The 21,497-nt window shown below is 42.2% G+C and overlaps 1 protein-coding gene across 6 annotated transcripts in view; it reads left to right on the top strand.

Moving 5' to 3' along the window:
• The window catches only part of ALPK1 (alpha kinase 1), a 76,979-nt gene that overhangs the window by 15,291 nt on the left and 40,191 nt on the right, over positions 1-21,497 (top strand). For all 6 annotated transcript variants that reach the window (XM_039540736.1, XM_039540737.1, XM_039540738.1 and 3 more), the window contains one exon: positions 20,945-21,124. In XM_039540736.1, coding sequence (XP_039396670.1) covers positions 21,004-21,124 — 121 coding nt within the window. In that variant the 5' untranslated portion in view covers positions 20,945-21,003. The remainder of the gene's footprint in view (positions 1-20,944; positions 21,125-21,497) is intronic.

The following is a 21,497-nucleotide window of genomic DNA, read 5'->3' as shown; positions in this document are numbered from 1 at the left end:
CCTGAAGTATTAGGGAGGCATTTCAATGCAAGAACAAAATGTGACTCTCTCTTTGTTTTACTTCCCTCTTCAGTCCTCCTGCCTTTAGTGAGGGGATAAGATTGTTCCCTCTCCTGCACTGGTTGGTGCCTGAATCAGTCTGCTTGAGCTTGTGTGCATGACTGACAAGGAGAGCTGTTTCTGGCAAGATGGGTTTTCACCATCTCTCTCTCGCTCCCCCTGTCTTCTCTTGTTTTCTTTCTCTCCTATGTTCTGCCTCCATTCCTGCTCCAGGCCTGTCTTGTTTCTCATCTGTCCTTCCCTCCCTGACTTCTCTTTCCTCTCATTTCCTTTTTGTCTTTTCCCCCTTTCTCCTCTTACTTGCCCTGTCTCCCTCACCTGCCATTCTCTGCTTCCTCTCACTCTCACCAGTTCTCCTAGCCGTGTTACCTTCTCCCCATCTTTCCCCCCTCACTGTTCTCTTCCTTTACTCCTCCTCCAGCTCATCCCACCTCTCTTCCTTCTCACTTTCTGCTCTTCCTTCCTGATTCTCCTCTGTCCTCCCTCCCTAAAAAGAACAAAGCGTTAGGGTGCCTTATGGGACAAGTTCAGTCACACAGGTCTGGGACAGCAAGACACTTGCAGGGAGGATGTGAGCTAGAAGGAGCAGATATCTGTTAGGTTGTATAGGGTATGAGCTGACCCTGCTACCATAGACTTCTACCCAGTAGTGAACTCTTCCCCGAACCTTTGATCTCTCCCCTGATTTGGCTACATTGTGGGAGCTGCTCAGGCATTCTGCTTCCCGCTTTGACGGAGAGGGAAGCCAACTACTATTCAGAGAACTATGGCAGTCAGCATCAGGAAGGGTTCTGTAGTGGGGTTCTGCTACAGAAAAAGGGCCATAGCATCACTATGACCTGGAAGCAGCAGTAGTTCCTTAGTCAGTCTTTAGCCACTCTGTTGCTACTGCCAGTAAGTCCCAATGGTGAGGTTGTTCTTTAAATAATAAATGTTAAATACATTATACATCACACATTTATCTAGAACACTCTGCCTCTTTCTACCTCATCAGAAGCTCAGATCTACAAATGCACAAGGCCTCCAAAAGCAGAGCAGTGTCCAATGAGTGTCATTTTACAAGCTCAGCATTTGCTGCATGAGACAATTATTGTAACAGCAGAACCTTCCTGTGGAATTGAATAGAGAATGGTAGAGTTTTCTGTAGAGTTTTAAACCAACTGATAGAATTCTAGAGCAGAGCAGATTCTTCATTATGGTACACTAGTTGCAGCTCCATAGTAAATGATGAGTTGAGTTTTGCACTTAGAGCAAAGGTTCAGATTAAATATGAAGAGTGGTATTGCCAGCCCCAAGTGTTCAAAATCATGAGTTAGGCCCCACAAAATTAGGAAACTGGCTTAAAATTCATGAGATTTTTAAGAAAGAGTCAATTTAAAGGATTTTTTAAATTTGCTTTTTGATTGGGGCCTTTGTGGTTTACATTTTTAGGCTTTTCTCAACAATCGTGAGGGTTAATAATTTATTTTTTCTTTTAAAATGAAAACTGAGATTCTCACATACTCAGTCAACTCCGGGAGCTGGAGCTCTAAAATAAACACCAATTATCATGCATCTAGAGTTCAGATAAGAATTGGCAACACTGCAAGAATATATTGTATCCTCTCCAAAATTACAGCATTAGCTCTTTGGGCACAGAATGAATTTTCTAAGAATTTACAAGTAAATTGGTTGGTTAATGTATGGGTTAATATTAATTTTAAGTGGGTCCTTTAAGAAGTGTACTTAATTGTTTTGTTTTTTGTGTCCCAAATGATCTCAGTTCAGGCATTGTCAGTCTGCACCAAAATAGGCAGAGAGGTGACTCTTGAGTAAATTTAGTACAATGGGTAGGGTTTTAAAAAAAAAATGTTTAGAATTAATAGTCCTCTTCCAACGTTCTTCATAAGTGAAGACGTAGCTGAGGAACAATGTTCTTCAGAGAAACGCCCCTCTTTCAAAATGGCTGCCATCACTCAGTGTTCTCAAAGAGACTGAAGCCACAGATTGCCCTTAGCAAAGATGGAGTCAGAACTCTCAGGGGTTCACCAGCTGATGCAGTTGCTGGAATAGCCTGGTTCCTGATACACATACCTTGTGGTGGAAAGACCACTGGCACCATTTATGCTAGCCCCTCTATCCTGACAGGCATGCTAACAATTTGGCCTAGAATGATCCAGACTCAATTGGAATTAAATGTTGAAAAATCATAGTCGAAATAGCACGGTATGTTGGATAAACAATTGAGAAGATTATGTGTGAATACAGGGTGTTTTACAGCCATGCTAGGGGAACAAATGTTAGTTAGCACAGTAAATTACTCTAGCCTAGATGACATCTGAGAATCTGAAGGTTTGATAAATGAGGAAAAGATTACTCCTGCAGCTTCTTCTGGCGCATCCTCCTCCCATTCTTCCCTTTCTCCACTGAATCATGGTTTTTGTTGAAACATTGTAGAATCAATTCCTGGTAAAGTAGCCGTGTAATATGATTGTAAATTAATCATAGCATAGAAGTGCAGAACCAGAAAGAAACAGATATGAGAGTGCAGCAGGAGCATTATGCTCAGTCACTGGGAAAAGGGGGCAAGGAGGCACTTTCATGTGGCATTATTAGAGTGGCATTGACTGACTTCAGAGGAAGCCTCATCCAGCCCTCAGAATGGGAGAGGCTTACTGTGATGCAGGGTTTCGAGAGTAGCAAAGGGAAGCGAATGAGGGAAGAGCCAAGGTTTTAAAAATAATGTCATCATTAAAGGAAGCCTAAATCATCCGATTGATCTATGGGAGAAATACTCGGAACTTCCCTCTTTGCCTTTTTGCAATCAGGCACCAAAACCGCTTGGAGCCTCGGATTGCAGGGTGGGGCATGTTTTTGAAGAGCAATTTCTAGTGGATTTAATAGAGTTGGAAGGTAGAAATCACTAATATTACTTCTAGGGCAGCACTATTGTGATTAGTAATTGTGCACCTGATTCCTTGCGTAATTGTGCTCCCTCACTCACCGCTATAAAGGAAGGGAGCCCCTTGCATTTTTTCTGTAAAACATCAAATTAGTTGATCAAAAAAGCAGGTTTTATTGGTGGCTGGCCCCAATGGAGCTATGCTGATTTACATCAACTGAGGATCTGGCCTACACAGTAAACATGAGTGAAGTTACACTCATTTACTCCAGCTGAGGATCGGACATCATGTTTTTAGGGAGATTGTGTATTCTGTGACTAAACGTGTGTTGACTAAGTTCTAATTTTATGGAGGTTTCCTCAAACTTAAGAGATCACAGATCGTATATTTAAGGTTTTCTCCTTGGTTGTGCTTGAATTCTAGTGACTGAAATATTAGAGACATTTTTATTTATACAGGATGAGGCAAATTAAATTAAAATCTTCTAAGAAGGGCTTCTAACAGGGTTGCTGATCCCTTAATGGAATTGGACCCAGCTCTCCTGTTCTTGTCCAGGTGTGCCCTAGTCTGGTGTAATGAGGAGGGCAGGACTTAGGGTTAGAAATGAGAGACACCCCAAAGGCAAGTATGACTTCAGAACCCAGAGAAAGAATTCAGAACCCATTGTCCACAAAGGAGGTGAGGCCAGAGTCCTGAATTAGAGAGATCTCAGAGGAAGAGCAGAGCTGGGCTGAGAGCTTCAGGGTGAGGATGCTGCTCCTCAAGAAGGAAGCAGTGAAAATGCCGTGGTTGAGCAGTGGTGCCAGATCAGGCTGGTGAAAGCAGAAGGCGAGAAAGCAGTCGGAGGATCACCTACAAACTTCCCAGAGCTGGAGAACTAAAGCCAGAGAGGGCTGAAGGCTAGGAATGACAGAGGGGTGAGCCCGCCAATGTCTCCAGACAAGGAAGCGGAACAGAGAAGCACCTCAGCTAGAGGGGATGGGGTGAGGCATAGTGAGGAGGCATACGGGGGGAGCTGGAGCACAGTGAAAGACACCAGAGCTGTACTTGGTGTGGATGGACTTTTGGGACTTGAAAGAGTAAATGTACCGTTCAGACTGTGCTGGGGAAATCTGAATTATGGTTCTGGGACCTCTGGTAATAAATTAACTGTGAAAAGGGCTATTTATTGCATGGAGTTACTGAGCTCCAGAAGAAAGGGGAAACTGAGGCAAGAGCATCTGTCAGCCATGGCCTGACTTGAGGGTGACTCAGGGTAGGTCTATACTTACTGTCCGGGTCGACGCGTAGCGTTCGACTTCTCGGAGTTCGAACTATCGCGTCTAATCTAGACGCGATAGTTCGAACTCCGAACGTGCTCCCGTCGACTCCGGAACTCCACCACCGTGAATGGCGGTGGCAGAGTCGCCGGGGAGCCGCGGACTTCGATCCTGCGGCGTCTGGACAGGTAAGAAGTTCAAACTAAGGTAGTTCGACTTCAGCTACGCTATTCGCGTAGCTGAAGTCGCGTACCTTAGTTCAACCCCCAACCCTAGTATAGACCAGGCCTCAGGAAGGGGCCATCTTATCACATATGGTAGATAATGCAGGCAGGAGATCGGCCCCTGGGAAAAGGGGACTCTGGGAGAGAGAAATTGAGGTGTGGGGGGCTGTATGTCTTTTAAGTTCATTCAGAGGTATTTATATGAGTTATCATCTACTTCAAGGAGCTTCACTATTCATATGTGGTTTGGACCATTTTCCTTGCAGAATGACAGAATGTGAACATTTTGCACGTAGACCTTGATAGTCTTTATACCACCTCAGACTACAGTCTTGTCCGATATCGTGAGCTAAACAAAATAGGACCTGGTCAGTACTTGGCTGGGAGATGCCCAAGAGAATCCCTTTAAACTGTAGGAAGTGATATTGGTAATTTAGTAGTGTAGATGATATTCTTTTCCCCGAGTGGGTACAGAATGTAAGGGGCTCTGGGCTACTTTTATGTCTCATTTGAAAGGTTTCGTCTTTCAAATGAGACATAAAATTGACTATACCAGAAACCACTGGAGTCAGTGGATTATGACCTATCATGTGACAGGGTATTAACCTTTGTAACCCTACTGACTTGTTGCAATCATTAAAGACCCTATGGCACTCCTTGCAAGAGCCAGAGTATTAGTCCTGGTGTCCTGGTCAGATTGCAATTTAAGAAATGTGTTCTGCCTAGCTACATTCTATCTGCACCTTCAAATGGATATAGTATTCTTCTGTACTGTAGTTCTTGTTCTAAGGTGTCGTGCTGCTGTGTACAGCTGCCACATTTCACCTCAAAGGTGGCTGCATTTCAAAGGCATATGAAGTGATCATTGTGTATACTTTTGTCTAGAAGTGGTTACTTTGAATATCATACCAGGGTCCTTATTAATGAAAGGTGCTGGGTAAATGTAAGATATTATTTTTATCACTTAAAAAACCACATTTGGCTACTCTGAAGCAAATTAGTTGTGTATAAAGATAAGTGTTTGCAGTATTTAAGGGCCTGAAGAAATTTCACTGGCTTCAGTAGGCTTTGGGACAGGCCCCATAAATACCATGATTTTCTTTCTAATTTGATTGTACTGTGTCTTGCAATGCTCACATAAATAAGGTACCTTGTGCACTGTATTGTGTGACAATGTATATTCTAGTCCACTACTCAAATTGTAAAGGGGCTAGGTGGTGTGCATTAGTCATCTACCTATGTGAGATGCATCTTGCCCTAGAGTTTAATTATTTTATTTTCCTTAATGGACATCTGTGGAATAGCCAGCAGAAGAATAGCCGGTTGGTACTGACCAGAAGTGTTTTACCTAGGGTGGCTGCTATGTGACGAGGCTTCCTGGGATGATGCAATATTGACAGTTTCACTCAGCAGCAGGCATTGATCATAAAGCTTTCTGGTGAATCAGTGAGGCACCTGCTGGACTCTTTTCTCTTGTTTTCAGCTGCCACCCTGAAAATAAGAGAAACAAATATGCGTGCGCACACACCCAGGACCTGATCTAAAACCCACTGCAATAAATGGGAATCTTTCTACTGATTTCATTTGGCTCTGGATCAGGTCCACAGAAAGGGATATAGGAAAAGAAAGAAAAAGAATGTGGATGAAGAAAATGCAGAGGAATGAAATGGATGTAAAAAAGAGAGAGGGAAGCAGGGGGATGGAATAGAGAAAGGGAGAGAAGCATGATTCAAAAAACATTTCCAGTTTACAATAGTATCCCACATCACTTTCTGATTATATTGGCCATCACAATTTAGAAGGTGGCCATCACAATTTGGTAAATTTTAGGTAGCCCACAGAAAAATGTGCTAAGGCAATCTCATCCAGAAGGGTGGTTCTCAGTTAATCTTTATATATTGTAAATTGTTGTTCCAACAGCCATGTCTTCTGAATAATTGCTTGCTGTTGAAAGACCAGGTCAACATTTTACTTTAATCTTGTATGCTGCAGTTATAGATTGGCAGTTAGAAGTAGTGACGGCAGCCTAGCATCTCATGTGCAGTGTGACCTTATCTCGGGGGAGAGAGGTTCTGTCCCTTTATAAAAATTCTTCATGATGAGAACATTAGGATTTCACAACACAGAGAGCACTGGTTTATGGATTTGTGCAAAGTCTCACAAGGGAACACTGTTCAATAGGCTTCAAAGTGATTCAGCCATGGCATAACTGCGGCTGTGGCCACATGTAATATAGCCTGTAGCTCTTTAAAGAGGATTAGCCTTAGATCAGGGGGAGCATTCATCACTGGATTTCATGTAAAGTAGAATATGCTAATGAAATGGAAATGTATACAGCAAACATTGCATAATATCGTAGACCCTCAAAATTGAGTTTAGTGTCTTGATATCTCCACTGGAAGTCCAATTTCTTCCTCTCGTTATTACTGGGAGAAAAAGTAAAATATGTGATGTTACAAAAACATTTTTTTTTTAAATTAAGGTTCATTTTGTTACCTGATTAGCTCACCAAAGTTCAAACAGCAGTAGCAAATATCGTAAGGTAACTTTATGAACAATATTGACTATTTTAATGTACAGCATTCCCAAGAGAAACCCCCCACCCCCACACACAAATTTTAATCTATTTATTTTGATCATATACATATAAAGTTTGATCCTGAATTCTTTGTGTTTCTGTACCTCCCACTGGTTTTACTAGCGGATTATGGTATGCAGGAAATTCAGGATCAGTTCTGCAGAACTGAAAATAATTGTCATATATATCTACTCTACTGCATCCTTATAAGCCTCCCTTCTGCCTGTATATGAACCTCAATGCACAGTTTTGTAAAATGCTGTGGGTCTGAGTCCCTTCTCACATATTCCAGTTTTATTCCAATGTAACTCCACTGACATCATCTGAGTTGTTCTGGATTTAATCGGTGTTACTGACAGTAAAATCGGGCACTATGTTTCTATTATACTGCTCTCTGTGGAGCATTTTTTGAATAGTTGGTCAGAAGACCCCGTAAAAAATAAAGCCAAAGAGTTTCAAAAATTGCTAGTGATTCTAGTTGTCCAGCTGGAGATGCTTTAAAGAGATCTGATTCTTATAAAGTGCTGAGCACCTGCCTTCTGAAAATCAGGCCCTTTTGTGTTGTTGGGCACCCAAAAATCACTAGTTGCTTTTGAAATTCTTGGCCAAATTGTATTTTTTTTAAAGGGAACCCATTCCTATAGTAGAAAATAGTATATTAAGATACATATTTTAAATATGTCAAACATTTTAATCTGATTTAATGCATATTATTTTTTAATGTATTGGTAAGTTTCACACCAGGAAGAGATGTGAAGCCTTGGAACCCCTTACATGTGCAGATAGTCTGTATTGACATGAGTAATCCCCTCAAAATCAACTTGACTACTCACATGAGTAAGCATGGGCTCACGTGAGTTTGAGCTGATCAGGCCCACGGTTTTGTGTACACAGCCAGGGTTGTTTTTTTTTCATACCCGTGCAACACCTTTGGTCAAATATTGGGTATAAATATAGAGAAAGATGCATCATAGACCCCTATGGGGTCATTTAGGTTTTGCACATTTACACATGAAGATGTGAAGTGCTCTATAGGCTTCATCTCAATTTGCTGGGAAATAAAAGTCCTAGGAAAGGCTTTGAGCAGAGGGTTCCTCTGGCTTGATTACCAAAGCGTGAGCTTTCATTAGTTACTAGCATTTCGCTCTGCTCAGCTCAGTAGCTTAGGATTTTGGTTTTTTTGTTGGTTGGTTGTTTTGGGGGGGAGGGTGTTTTATTTTTTATATTGCAGTTTTGAAGGGTTTGTCTCTGTAGACACGGAGGGCTGGTGATACATATTCATGAAAGAGAAGTCTTTCCAGCCGCTGTTAACAGTGACAAAGACTTAGCTGTTTCACACAGCAAGCTGACTGGAATTGTGTGTGGGGGGCTGCATGACCAGATTAGTGCAAACAGCAAGCTTATTTCTCAAGTTGTTAGGCCTCGCCTTCCTAACAATTTCCCCAATTGTCATTTGTGACAAGGCTGTCATTAGGTGATGGCTTCTTTTGGCCATTTTCAGATAAAGATAATTTCCTTAACTTCCATTTTATTTGACAACAAGTAGTTTTGGAACAGAAAGGAAGTGCTTCAGTAGTTTATGGATTAGGGGTTTGTCACTTCAAAGGCATCTTTGATCTAAAAATATGTGCTGTACCAAATTCATTGTCTTTTTTTTAAAGATCTTTTAAATTTATTGATCTGTCTCTCAGTTATTCCCTCTTTTGCATCCAATAATGGTGTGTGAAATGGTAGTTTTGGGAGAGGGGGGAGAGCCAGAATTGGCCCTTTTAAAGTCACTACAAGAGCAAAACAACAGGTGCTTTTGTACACCAAGTCCGGACACTATCACAATTCTGCATTTAGCCCAATATCCCTTCTGCTGTTATCACGCTGTGTTATACTAGAGGTATCAATTGGGGGTGGAGGAGGTAAAAAGTTGGGACTTTTGCACTGTTCTTAAGGGAAGTAATGGAAATATTTTTAAACTTATGTTTCATGAGGAACAGCTTACAGTACACATTTCACATCCACCAATCAGCCGCTTTTATCGAGCAACAAGAACAAATGGCCTATGAATGTGGAGTGAATATAGAGCAGTGTACCGCACAGTCTGTTGAAAATAGACACCTAAGACACAGAGGATAGTCCAAAAGGAGCAGTAGACTCAGGTTGGGTTTGCTTGCTTGTTTGTTTTAACATTTCTGGTTAATAAAGTAAACACAGTTTGAACAGTTTAGGGATGTTTCTGCCCCAGAATTCCCTTCTCCTACATCCCCTAGTATATAAAGTGGCCAGTTGCTCTACATTTTTTGTTTATAGATCGAGGTGACAATTTTATGTTCTCCAGAATAATGCTGCTCAAGCAAATATTCTTGCAGGCAGCCTTTTTTTATTCCTATGGACAATGAAAGTGACTATGTAAAAGAGTGAAATAAATTAGTGCAAGTTGTGAAGTGTCTTTACCATAGAGAAATTGTGCATATATGGCCAAATTCAGGAAAGAACTGCTGTTGAGGAAAATACTTAAGCACATGCTTAAAGTTAAGCATCTCTCATTAAATTCAGTAAAAGTTGTGGTGCTCAGTATTTCTGAGTCAGTCCCTTTTCCCCTTATGTGTCTTGTTTTGTGGATATAGCTATGGGTGAACTAACGGAAAAGGGAATATTTACATGCAACTGCAAGAAGGACAAGTCTTACATAGACATGGAGAATTGAGAGTGTTTATTTTAAAGCCCCACCTATCTTAAAAATGCTAACTCTCAAGGGAAATGTTTAATGAGGATACATTCTGGAGAGCAATGAAATCTAAATTTTTTTACTGACCACTTTTCTTTTTAAGACCTAAAACAAAGTTCTATGTGAAACTTCATCTGTTAGAAGTTTTCTTTCTTAGGCGCTTATTAGTGTGGTGATGTCTGGTTTTCTCAAATAGAATCATAGAACTGAAAGGGACCTTGAGAGGTCATCTACTCCAGTCCCTTGCACTCATAATCAGGATCAAAGTTTTATGTAAATGTCTATTGTTTTTAAATTTCATGGCTGTTCCCTAAAATTCAAAAGAATAATCTCAAATTTTTCATTCTGAATAGATCATTTCCCTTAAAGACTTTATTCCCTTAAAAGCTAAAACAGTTTTGAAATAAATCACTTGAGACTTTTTTTGTTTTACTAATAAAGAACATTCTTGACGTTTTACTCAGTATCGGTGCCACACTGAAAAATATCTGAAGTTCTCCGAAGAACCATATGAAGGATCCCTAAATGTCCAGTGGCTATATTTACAATCCATCCCCAAAGCACTGTTTTTCAATAATGGCCAAGGTGGATAACAGAGATTCTGTCTCCAATCTTTATTACATTAGTCACTTGAGCACTTTTTCTCAGGGGTCTATATGCCTCACCAAAAAAGGTGAAAAGTCTAGATCTGAATTAGGGATGTTTGGATCCAGTTTCTGATTCACCCCACTACAGAGATAGGAAGCAGCCATCAAGTTTGGCTCCAGACCTGGATCTAAGCTTTCCCAAAGCATGGGTAAGTGCAGTTAGATGAAGTGCTTTGTTTTGGGCCCATCTCTGCTTATAAGCAAGCATTAGACCAAATTCTGCTTTCCATTACACCAGAGCAAATCTGTCTCAATAATGATATTGCTCTAGGTTTACACTGGTTTAACTGAGGGGCAGAATTTGTTCTGTTTTAGTAATATCTAATCTATCCACATTAGCTTTTTCTGTAATGCTTATCTCTGTAGAGCCTAATAACAATCCCCTCACTGCTGTGGGCTGTTCCTGATCCCATTTCTAAACACAAGCACTTCTGCTTCAGTTTTGACTGGGGGTGGCTGTGCAGAGGGCGGCTTTTTTTTTCCCCTTCTCTCCTTTTGCCTGTTAATTGGCTGAGACCACCAGAATTTGGAGGACACAGATGTCACTGATAGTTTGCCTAGGGAGCACATTCATGCCCATCTGTTGCAGTCTAGAAGGCTGTTCGTATATCCACAAGGCCTTCATTTAATTCTTGTCAGAAAGTAATGTAAATCCAGTTTACCTCAGAGGTCACAGCCGAGATTTATGCCAATGAGCCCCCTGCAATTTACACACACTGTAGTTGTATAGGATGAAAAGAAAGCCTTTCATGTTTGTGCATATTAACAAGAAAGCTTGCCTTTGGAGAGGCTTTTTTGATTGAGGTTCTTCCTTATTTTAATACAGCCAATGCCAGTTGGTATACCCAGCTTTACAAAAAGAAAACATCTAATCTTTAAACCAGAGAAGTAAAAAAATAAAAAGCCCCTAGCAAATAGCTTTGCCATGTCTCTTTCATTATCTCTGACAAAGCAAAGCTTCCATGCACCAGAAAAAAAAAATACTCTAGTGAAACACAAGTGATTGTCAGAATATTCAGAAACTGAACTTGCCTGCTGCTGGGGATGACAGTAATACTGATCAGCTGAAATGCTCACTGGTGATATTTTTGTTAAGTCTTTGGTTGCTAGCATGTTGCTTTTTCCACATGTAGAAAAATTCTAGGACATGAGACCAAATCCTCAGCTGCTATAAATTGGCATAGCTCCATTGAAATTAATGGAGCAACACCATTTGCATGAACTAGGGATTTGGCACCAAAGTGTTGTGTGACAAGTGCATAAATGCACAGAACTAGCAGTATGCATTTTCTACTTCTTTTTTTTTTATAATCTCATCTTATTAAATTGGCTTTTAAATAGGAACTGGGAGACAGACAGTGCATATAAACGTGGCCCTGACCATTTGGATCTGGAAAGAAAAACAGACTGCTGTGGGAATAAAAACACAACATCTAGACTTCTAAATTTCACAGGTGTGGGGCCCAATCCTGCTCCTGACGGAAGTCAATAGGAGTTTTGCTAGTTCCTTCTAACGGGGACTGGATGAGGCTCTTTAGATTTAATGGATGCTGGTATGCAGCTAGAGTAGCTTTACAGTAGCTCCAAAGGGTCATGATTTCACTACTGCTCCTATTTAGTCAAGGGACTTGGAACCAGATCCTCAGCTGGTGTAAATCAGTGCAGCTCCATTGACCACAATGAAGCTACATGCAGCTATGCCAAGTTATACCAGCTGAGGATCTGGCCTATCATCTGTTGTCATATGTAATCTTCACAATGGGCAGTTTTATATATTCAGTTAATTATTTGGTTAGAACAAGAGGAATGATTTCTACTGGCATCACAGAAAGTAGACGGGGGTGGGAGAATAGCTCAGTGGTTTGAGCATTGGCCTGCTAAACCCAGGGTTGTGAGCTCAGTCTTTGAGGGGGCTGTTTAGGGGTCTGGAGGATTGGTCCTGCTTTGAGTAGGAGGTTCCCACCCTGATATCCTATGAAGTGTTCCGTAGCTCAACATACATCAGACTTGCCAAGCTGCACAAGGGAATGTGCAAAGGAAGGAAAGAATCTTTCAACTTTCTTGAATTAGAAGGGAAAGAAAAGTTAAAAGGTTGCATTCTACTAAATGGAATTTACATTTAATTTTAATGGAAATATATTAAAAATAACTGTTTTCAAATAAAAATAAAGGATCAGATGTTTTTTTGAAGTTGTTCAAGCAGTTGAGAAAAAAATATCACCTAGATCATGAATATACAGGGAAGAAAGATGAGAATGTTTTGCTACAGTGAGATGTGTCAGGGTGTCTGAGCCAGTCACAGAGGGCCTGATTTTTAGAGAAGTTGAGTACATCTAGCTCTAGTTAAATCGATGAAAGTTGAGGGTGCGCCTTTCATGTATATCAGTTTTAGACTAATGCAGCCCCACTGACTTCATCGGAATTACTCTAGAATCAGGCCCTAAGTCTGCTTGGTGTAGAAAAGGCTCTCGGCAATGTGTCTCAGCAGTGGATTTTGCTTTGGGGAAACACTTTCTTATGTGATTGACATGAAGATCAGTATCATGTACACTGTGGCATTTAAACCCAGCTTGAATTTTCCATCAGTAAGTGGGGGTGCGGGGTGGGAGGAGGAGGCAGCACAGCTGACATAAAAATTCAAACAGTGTTTGATTTCTGAGTTTCAGTGTAGCACTTAAAATAATTAAAATGTTTATTTGAAAGTCAAAACAGTCCCAGTCATAAATAACTACCCCATTTCTCAATTGACTGTGCGGCGTCCCAACTGAAATGCCCCTGGGATGAGGTTTAGTTGCTCCCTGTTGGGATTAATCCATAAATGCAGCCTCCACATGGAAATCATCAGGTCTTTGCTTCCCCTTCATTGGTCTCCCTGGAATTGTAGCATGGCCTCAATAAGATCAAAATTAGGATAATATATTTTCAGAGACAAAAGGCTGCGAAACTCTAATTGGGATTTCAGGACCGTAACACTGTGCACATTTCCTAAACATTGTTCACAGCTTCTCAAATGATTATTATGTTTGCTCCATTTTTGGAGTGTCTGTTGATTGCTTTTCAAAAATGGCTTCAAAACTGATTGCAGTCCAGTTAGGCGAAGGCCCAAATTTCCTCCTACCCACAATATAACTTAAAATTCCTTTCTTTTGGCAGATTTTGTGATGTTCTAGCTCAGGGGTTCTGAAACTTTGTCACCGTGCGGTCTACACCTTGCTAAAGAGATCATCTCATGGTGCCGCTGCCCTCCCCCCCCCCCCCCGCCTCCTACTCTCGCTCCCATTGTGTGGCAACTATAGCATTTGTAAGTACTAGGTATTTTCTGGGGTTTTTAATACAATAAAGGTTTTGTCCTCCTTGGGGAAAAAATTAATTATACTGTCTTCTTTTGCTGTTCAATTCATCTCCTTCTCCATATTCTTTATTCGCCTACCCCCAGCTTTCCCTGGGACCTGATCGTCTTTTCCTCTTGCATGTTTCCCTGCTGTCAGATCTTCCTTTCTTCAGCACATATTGTGCAACCCCCTGATTCTCTTCTCCTCTGCTCCTTGGCTACATTGTTTTTCTGCCTAATCACTTTCTTCTCTGTTTTCTTGCCAGTGCTAACCCAGCATTCTGATGCCCTTTCCTCCCTGCAGCTTGCTCCCCTGAAAATGCTGCTGAGCCACTTGGTAGCTTCTCCCCTGTGCATTCTTGTTGGAGGCTCTTAACTCTGTTCCCAGATGTTGCTGCTGCTTGTAGCTGACAGCTCCAGTCTACCTGATGGCTCCAGCCTCTGGGATTGGCTTCTGTTTCTCCTCCTCCTAGGTAGGCCTCCTAGGTAGGCCATAGTGCTGGCTCCTCCTTTTTGTGTTCAGCTGCTTCCAGGATCGTGGAGGAGAAGCCAACACCTTTTTTTTTTAGATCTGCCAGGTTTCTCTGCAATCTGCAAGCAGTCTGGGACCCATAGTTATAGAGCTGCTGGTCTAACTCTTGGGACCCTGATATAGGGACCGATCCTGAAATATCGAAGCCAATGGAAACTTTGCAACTGACTTGAAGGTGGTGCAGGACCAAGCCAGGAAAGAGGCCTATGTTTATAAAAAATAATAAATGCAATTGAAAAGTTATACACCAGTGCAATGTACATTCATAAGCCTATTGGAGTCTCTCAGTTGTTCTGCTCTGGTGCCCTAAGCCCCCTTCCATCTGCTCATGATAATGTTTGGCCGTATACTGGAGTTTAGAGTGTTGTACACATGACGTGCAAGCTAGGAGTCTCTTTTTATTGGAGGTGAAGAAGTATTTAGCACTCTAATACTATTAGTATTTATTTTATTTTTTATTAAGCTATGTAAGAAATGGCAAAAGAGAGCACCAGAATGAACACATGGCTGCTTTCAACCCAGGGGCCCTTCTGTCATTCATCAACACATGGAAGCTCATGATATACCAACAAATCATACAAATATTTCATTATTGTACAACATGTCGAGTCACTTTGCAGTGGCATCCACCAAAGAAAATGGTGGTGAGTTTTTTCTTTCTTGCCTTTCTTTCTAGCTACTGTGCCGCTCCTTCTTGCTGGCATGGTACGACAGGCCCAGATTATTGGCTACCAATCTACACTGACTGTATTTTGCATGAGACAGAGGAGGAATAAAGGGGCAAAAAATCTACAAAGGCCAAGTCAGCAAAAATTGTACCAGGTCACTGTATCAACGTCTCAGCGATAGTCCAATATGGAGTGGGAGAACAGTTTGTTGTAGGATGGTCAGCCCAAACTGGATAGGATCTAAAATGTCAATGTTTCCATCCTTGCTCCCGATGGCCTGCAGGAACATTAAACATACTTCCTGGGAGAGAAGTGGATTTGCAGGCTGATAGTTTACCAGATAAAAAATATCCTGATGCTATAGTTAGCATTCCTGCACAGCAGCAAGTGGGAAATGTGAAGAAAAATAGATTGGTTTTCATTCTCCTGGGAACAGTCTACCTGTTGCCCATGAACAACCGAAGAGTGTGCTTTGATTAGCCAAATTGTTTCCCAATAAAAGTTTTAGGACCTGTAGATCAAAATCTACACTGTGGTGCTCAATAACTTGAAGAGAACTTATTCTTTCTGACTACACTCTCCAGTTACTATAGAGGTGTAGATCTTTTACGGGAAATTATTTCTGAAGTGGCTAAGTAGGGAGTTTGAATTTCTTTTAACCCATCATTCACCTTGGGGGCAACTTGGAAGTGGACACCCTGGAAGAGGTGATTGAATTCCAGGGGGAAAAAGTGTTTTCATGTGTTTTTGTGGTCAGTAGAAAAAAATATCCTCAAAACTGCTGAAAAATCACAGTGTGAGCTGGGGAAACCTATATCCACATTTCTAAAATCTCACTTAAAGAATAATGGGCCAGATTCTGGGGTCCAGCTGCAATGTATACAGCACAAGTCAAACCATGTTTGCAAAGCTCCCTTTGACTCCCCTGTTCCTTGAGCACTGTGTTAAAGGCCAGCTCTGTGTTCTTTCTTGCTCTAGTGCATTTTTAGCAGAGATTTTCTTTTTTCTGATGAAGTTGGGATGATGTGGCCCAAAACATTTCTTCTCCAACCAGCTGCTAATGCATGCTATTTCCAGAGTTGGTGGGGTGTCTCTCTCTCTCTCTTTTCCATATACACATATTCTGTAGTGAGAGAGAGAGTGTAAACTAATACATGTATGTATGGTAATAAAGTGCTCCCCAGAAAAGCCAGTTTTTTTAAAGAAATCTATTTACATGCAGGAATAGAGCTAGGGCCATATGGCAGGGATGATTCGTCTTAACCTGAGATGTACTCATGGGACTGTCACATGCACCCCTTCACAAACAGGATTGTTTAGTCAGATAAATCAATTGGATGTCAGTGTGCCTAATGGTAAATGTAGCTCTGGTGTTTTATAGTAGCTGGAGTTGAGAGCTGCTTTTTTTTTCTTTGATTGAAAGGTAGCCTGTAACTGGATCAATTTCTTTAGCCCTAATGGGATAAGGAGGAGAGTGCTTTGATATTATAAGGATGTACTTTTCCAGCAATACTACCAGGTTTAGCAAACTGAAGTTCTCACTACTTACCCCTGTACAAAAGATGCTTAGGAAAAGAGATCTCTGTGAAGCAAAGTTGTGATGAGCCTTTTCCAGTGATCTTGACAAAGTTTGGCCTACAATTTCACTTGTCATTTGGAATTGAAATTTTTTTTTTGGATGGGGGGAAGAAGAGAGGGTAGGTTTTAACCTCAGGATGATTGTTGTTGTTTGTTTTTAAGTTATCAACAGCTAAATTAGGGTTTAAACATGACTAGCTGACGTGATGCTGAACAGGCTTTGTGCTTTATCTATGCTGACTGCACGGTTGTGGTCAGTATTCTATAAGTTAATTGGAGTCTTCACCATAATGTTTTGTAGTGAAGACCAGGCCTCCAAGCTAGACTGTGTCATTTAGTGTAGCCCTGTGTTGTGGGGTGACGCAGACCTTAGAGGGACCACAGTCTCAGGGAGCATTAGAGCTCCCTCTTCCATTGTCTCCAAAGAACAGCCAGCAGTCCCTCTGCCTGGGGAGCTAAGGAAATCACATGCCCAGAAAGTAGTTCCTTGCCATTCCCCCATCCTCTGCTGGCAGTGGAGCTCTGCTGACTCTTCTGCATGCTTGGGAGAATGCAGAGCACTGGATCAGGCCCATATCTATTGCTACCATCCCTGATGAACACTAGGGAGAAGACAGCACTGGTGGAGTGGGGCAATCTTCTATAGACTTGCTGTGAAAAACCCATCCCTGTTCAGGAACAGCCACCAAATTTGTGAGCATCTCATCCTCCACTGACTCACTTTCAAGCATTAACTGTTAGAATGAATTTATTGAAGTCGTAATTCCTTTTAGTGGATTCATGTGAAGTGAACAAAACTCCTGTTAACATAAAGAAGGCTGGTGACAGGAGACTGTTCCAGAGGTATAGGACTTAAAACTGAGAATCTGCCACCTGTTTCTGTCCTGAACTGTAACTGCAAAAAGAACATGCTTCATAAATCAATGAAACCCTGAGTAATGTGGGAGTGATTTAAAGGCACATGCTTGCTTTTTGCAGCATTTAAGTGCCTTCACCACGAGACCATCCTTTCTCTACCTGTAATCCTTTGCCTCATTCACTACTCATCTTCCAGCTTCTGCAACAAATGCAGATAAAAGATTACACAGGCAACTTTATTCTGGTATTTCCTGACTTTTGAGTGCTCGACTTTGCAACCTTAATAATGTTTAATTCACATAGTTTATTGTGTGTAAATTCCAAACTGAAAAAAAAACCAAAAATTTCATCAGGTGGCATGATACTGACATCCACATGGGTCATCAGCAGAACTGGAACCTTTAGAGCTACTACACTGACCTCTGCCAGTGGAGCTAAGGGAATAAACGATAGCGGTAGCAGGTTGTCATCCTGTATGTGGACCAGCGTTGGCGCGGGATGAGAGAGTTTGCCAGGGTTTCACGAATATTTGCTGACCGCTGAGGAGTGGGGAGACTCAGAGATCTTGGGTTCCATTCCAGGCTCTGTTGGGGAGTGTGCTCCAGTGGGCACAGACTTTTCTGCTCTGCCCCCCAAAATGTGATCATTTCTGCCCCATCCTTTCCAATGTGGCCCTGCCCTAATCCTGTCTCTTCCTCAATCCTTGCTCCTTGTCCCAATCCCATTCTCCTCACCTAGCCAGTCCCAGCCTCCGCTCCTCAGGGTTTTCATACCAGTCCCAGTCTACTTGCCCAGAAAGTCCTAGGTCTATCAGTGGAGCCTATAGGTATAGGTATGTGCTAGGGGAAGCCTGTGTACAAGTGAAGGGAGTAATGCAACGAGCCTACAAAACCTCAAGGCTTGTAAAACAGTAGCTTAGCCAAACTAATTAAGGCATAAGGCCCAAAAGCCCTTGGCATAAGTAGCCAACCAAGAGTAAGCTAGAGGATAAGAATCACAAGATAGAACGCTGTAATAACTAAACTGCTGATAGGTAATCACAAGATGGGATTTTTTTTTAGGATATTTTAGTTAGGGACATCAGCTGATCTCTGATCACAAGAATGCCATGGTAAACTAATTGACACACATGCTAATAAGCATGTGGGGAAGGATTAGTAACCTTTGGGAGACGGCTACCCCAACATAGCACCATGAGGAGCTATAAATAAGGAAAAGAGGCTGAAACCCCTACTAAATATGCACTAGGCATAGTGGTATCAGCATAACGCATTATGAAAGTTGTATCCCAGCCTGTGTGCTTTGAGAGGGAGAGACATAGCTCTTGGGAGATGCCAGGATGATGACCACTGGAGATGGTGAGGAAGAAGACAACTAACACTCAGATTGTTTTGCAAGGGATGGGGATAAGTATGTGGATGCTCCACTCATTTTATCTTCTTTCTGCCTGCTTTGCTGGGTTGGAGTGTTTGTGAATTTGCTAACTGTATTAATAAAACTGTTATGAACCAGGGTGTGCATGTTACATTAGGACCCCTCAGTGTGCATGGTTGTTCTGATAATACTGGGCCTGATCTTGATACAAGAACCTACCAAACTTCAGAGTGCTAATTAAGGAAACTAAATTAATAATATAATCAACATACAATTAATAGATCAGGCAACATCGCTTTGGACTTCCCATCCCTGTCTCCACGCTTCTCCTTATCCAGCCATTTCTAGTCACCCCATCTTTTTGACCCAGTCTCATTGACCAGCAAGTCCCAGTACCTTTCCTTCTAGCTCAGCCAATCTGTCTCCCTCCCCCAATCTGTCCTCCAGTTTCCCCTTCCCCATGTTTTCCAGTCTCAATTTTCCTTCCCAGGCTCCTTGTCCAATCTCAATGTTTGCCCCCCAGTTCTTTGTCCCAGTTTCTACCCAAGTTCCTTATGCCAATCTATCCCTCACTCAGGGGCGGCTCTAGGAATTTGGCCGCCCCAAGCACGCTGGTCCCTGCAGAGGGTCCGCTGGTCCCGCGGCTCCAGTGTAGCATCCGCAGGCGTGCCTGCGGGAGGTCCGCGGGACCAGCGGCTCCGGTGGACCTCCCACAGGCATGACTGCGGAAGGTCCGCCAGAGCCACCTGCCGCCCTCCCGGCAAAATGCCGCCCCAAGCGCGCGCTTGGCGTGCTGGGGTCTGGAGCCGGCCCTGCCCTCACTCCCCTTGCAGGTCCAGCTCTTGTCCCCTCTGCATTCGAATCAAACAGCTTTGTCTTCCAAACTGCCTGGGCCTAACAGTGGGGCGGGGTCATTGACAGGCCCAGACTGTAGCAGCCCTGAGATGCAATTCAGGGAAAGCTCTGCTCAGTCTTGAATTGGAGCAGGCCTGGTGCAATTGGAATCTTTGGGGAATTTCACTGCTAAAATCAAAGTCTCTTCTGAGCAGGAGTCAACTTCAATTTTTCAAAGGCTTATAACTTGGAATATTTTCATAGGGTCATCAAAAGGCTCATCCCTGACACAAAGGCCACCCCATGCCAAACTTCAAGTCCCTGCTCCAAAATGGGCACTAGAAGTTCTCAAAGTGAAGGTCACCAAAATTTAACAGGGGCAAAACAATATATCTTTCTCTGATCTGATTCTTGGAAATGGCCAAACCATTTCAGCTGAAATTTTTCTAAAAAAGTCCAGTCTGAGGCAGACTGCCAGCATGGAAAATTTCAGCCAAAATGGTTTACATTCGGCAAAGTTATAAGCAACTGAAAACAGGATCTTATAATGGGAAATGTCAGGCAATCCTAATAATAGGCAGTGCTACCAGCCCCTCCTATAATATAAAAAACAGTCCTCTTCCCCCTCTATGTTCTAAGGTGGTTGTTATAGCTGAACTCATTCCATAGTTTTCTGTAATTTCAAACTAGATTTTTTGTGCATAGTTTGTCTATGTCACACTGTGGTGACAGTCATTGAAGCAAACACTAGTATCTCTAGATATAGATTCTGAAATCTCGAATGCCGGGAAAGATTCCTTTCAAGATATTATTTAGAGAGAATGTTGTATTGGGGGATTAGCAGCGTGTTGTGTTGATTAGAGAAGTTGCGGGGAGGATGCATAAGAGAGAGCTGCATACTAGGATGCCCATGAGTAAAAATTATGCAGCCTAACTATTCCCTGCAGGCTCCAGTAAGCATATGCCATGTCACCCAGCAAGTGTTTGAAAATGTGGCGCTTCACTGTAATTCTGTGTTAAAAGGTCTGCAGTTCAGTTCAAACTAAAAGCACTTGACTGCGTGAGTTTCCTAAGTGAAAAGGGATTCAGTGCACCCCAGCTAGTCACTTCACTGCTTGTGATTTTATGGCTCCATTGAAAAGCAAGCCCTTTCTCTCTGCACTCTGGTACCTCAGAGATGTTTGCCTTGCACAGTTTGTCACAGAGACCCTGCAGTTATTTCACACACTCCTCTAATAAAGTCTTCCGTGGCTGTCATGTATTTCCCCTATTATCTCTCCCTGCTTGAGTCTCACAGATAATTGATGATGCTTTAGTTAATCATCTTCCCTCTCTTTTGTTCGCCAGGTACCTCAGCCTTGAAGGGATCCTTTTCATTTAGAATTTGTGTCTTTTCCTAGGTAATTGATCACTGCTCACCCAGGGACGCCCGATTCGCAGCAGAGTGGGAGCAGGCATCATGAATAATCAAAAAGTCGTGGCTACACTGCTTCAGGAGTGCAAGCAAGCTCTGGATGTGCTCTCACCCAAGATGTCTGATGCATCGGAGGAAGACAAGAGAGAGTACCAGCGGTGCAAAGGTGAGGTCTCAACGAGAGGCCCCAGAAACAAGCCAGCAGATTGCTGTGAACTTCCTTGCCACAGTGACACATCCCCATCCCTGTCCTATTTTTCTTCTCCCAGCAGATGAGTGTCAGGAGATGACTGGATTTCTAGGGCATGAATGGGATGTGGGCTACAGGCAGGCACGAAAAGAAGCCCACTTTGTTGCAGTGAATTGCTGTCAGTTCCAATTTTAGGCTTCAGTAAACACGAGCCTATAAGGAACAGTTTAGTTTGGGAAGAACAATGCCCAAAAGTTTGCTGATGCACATAAATTTCAATTATTAAAAAAAAGATGCAACTTCTGAATGCTGGCACTTATTTACTTTCCTTTCACTAGGAATTTGTCTG

The sequence above is a fragment of the Mauremys reevesii genome, linkage group 5 (assembly GCF_016161935.1).
Source record: "Mauremys reevesii isolate NIE-2019 linkage group 5, ASM1616193v1, whole genome shotgun sequence".
Lineage (NCBI taxonomy): Eukaryota > Metazoa > Chordata > Testudines > Geoemydidae > Mauremys > Mauremys reevesii.
This window is presented reverse-complemented; position numbering and strand designations above follow the sequence as displayed.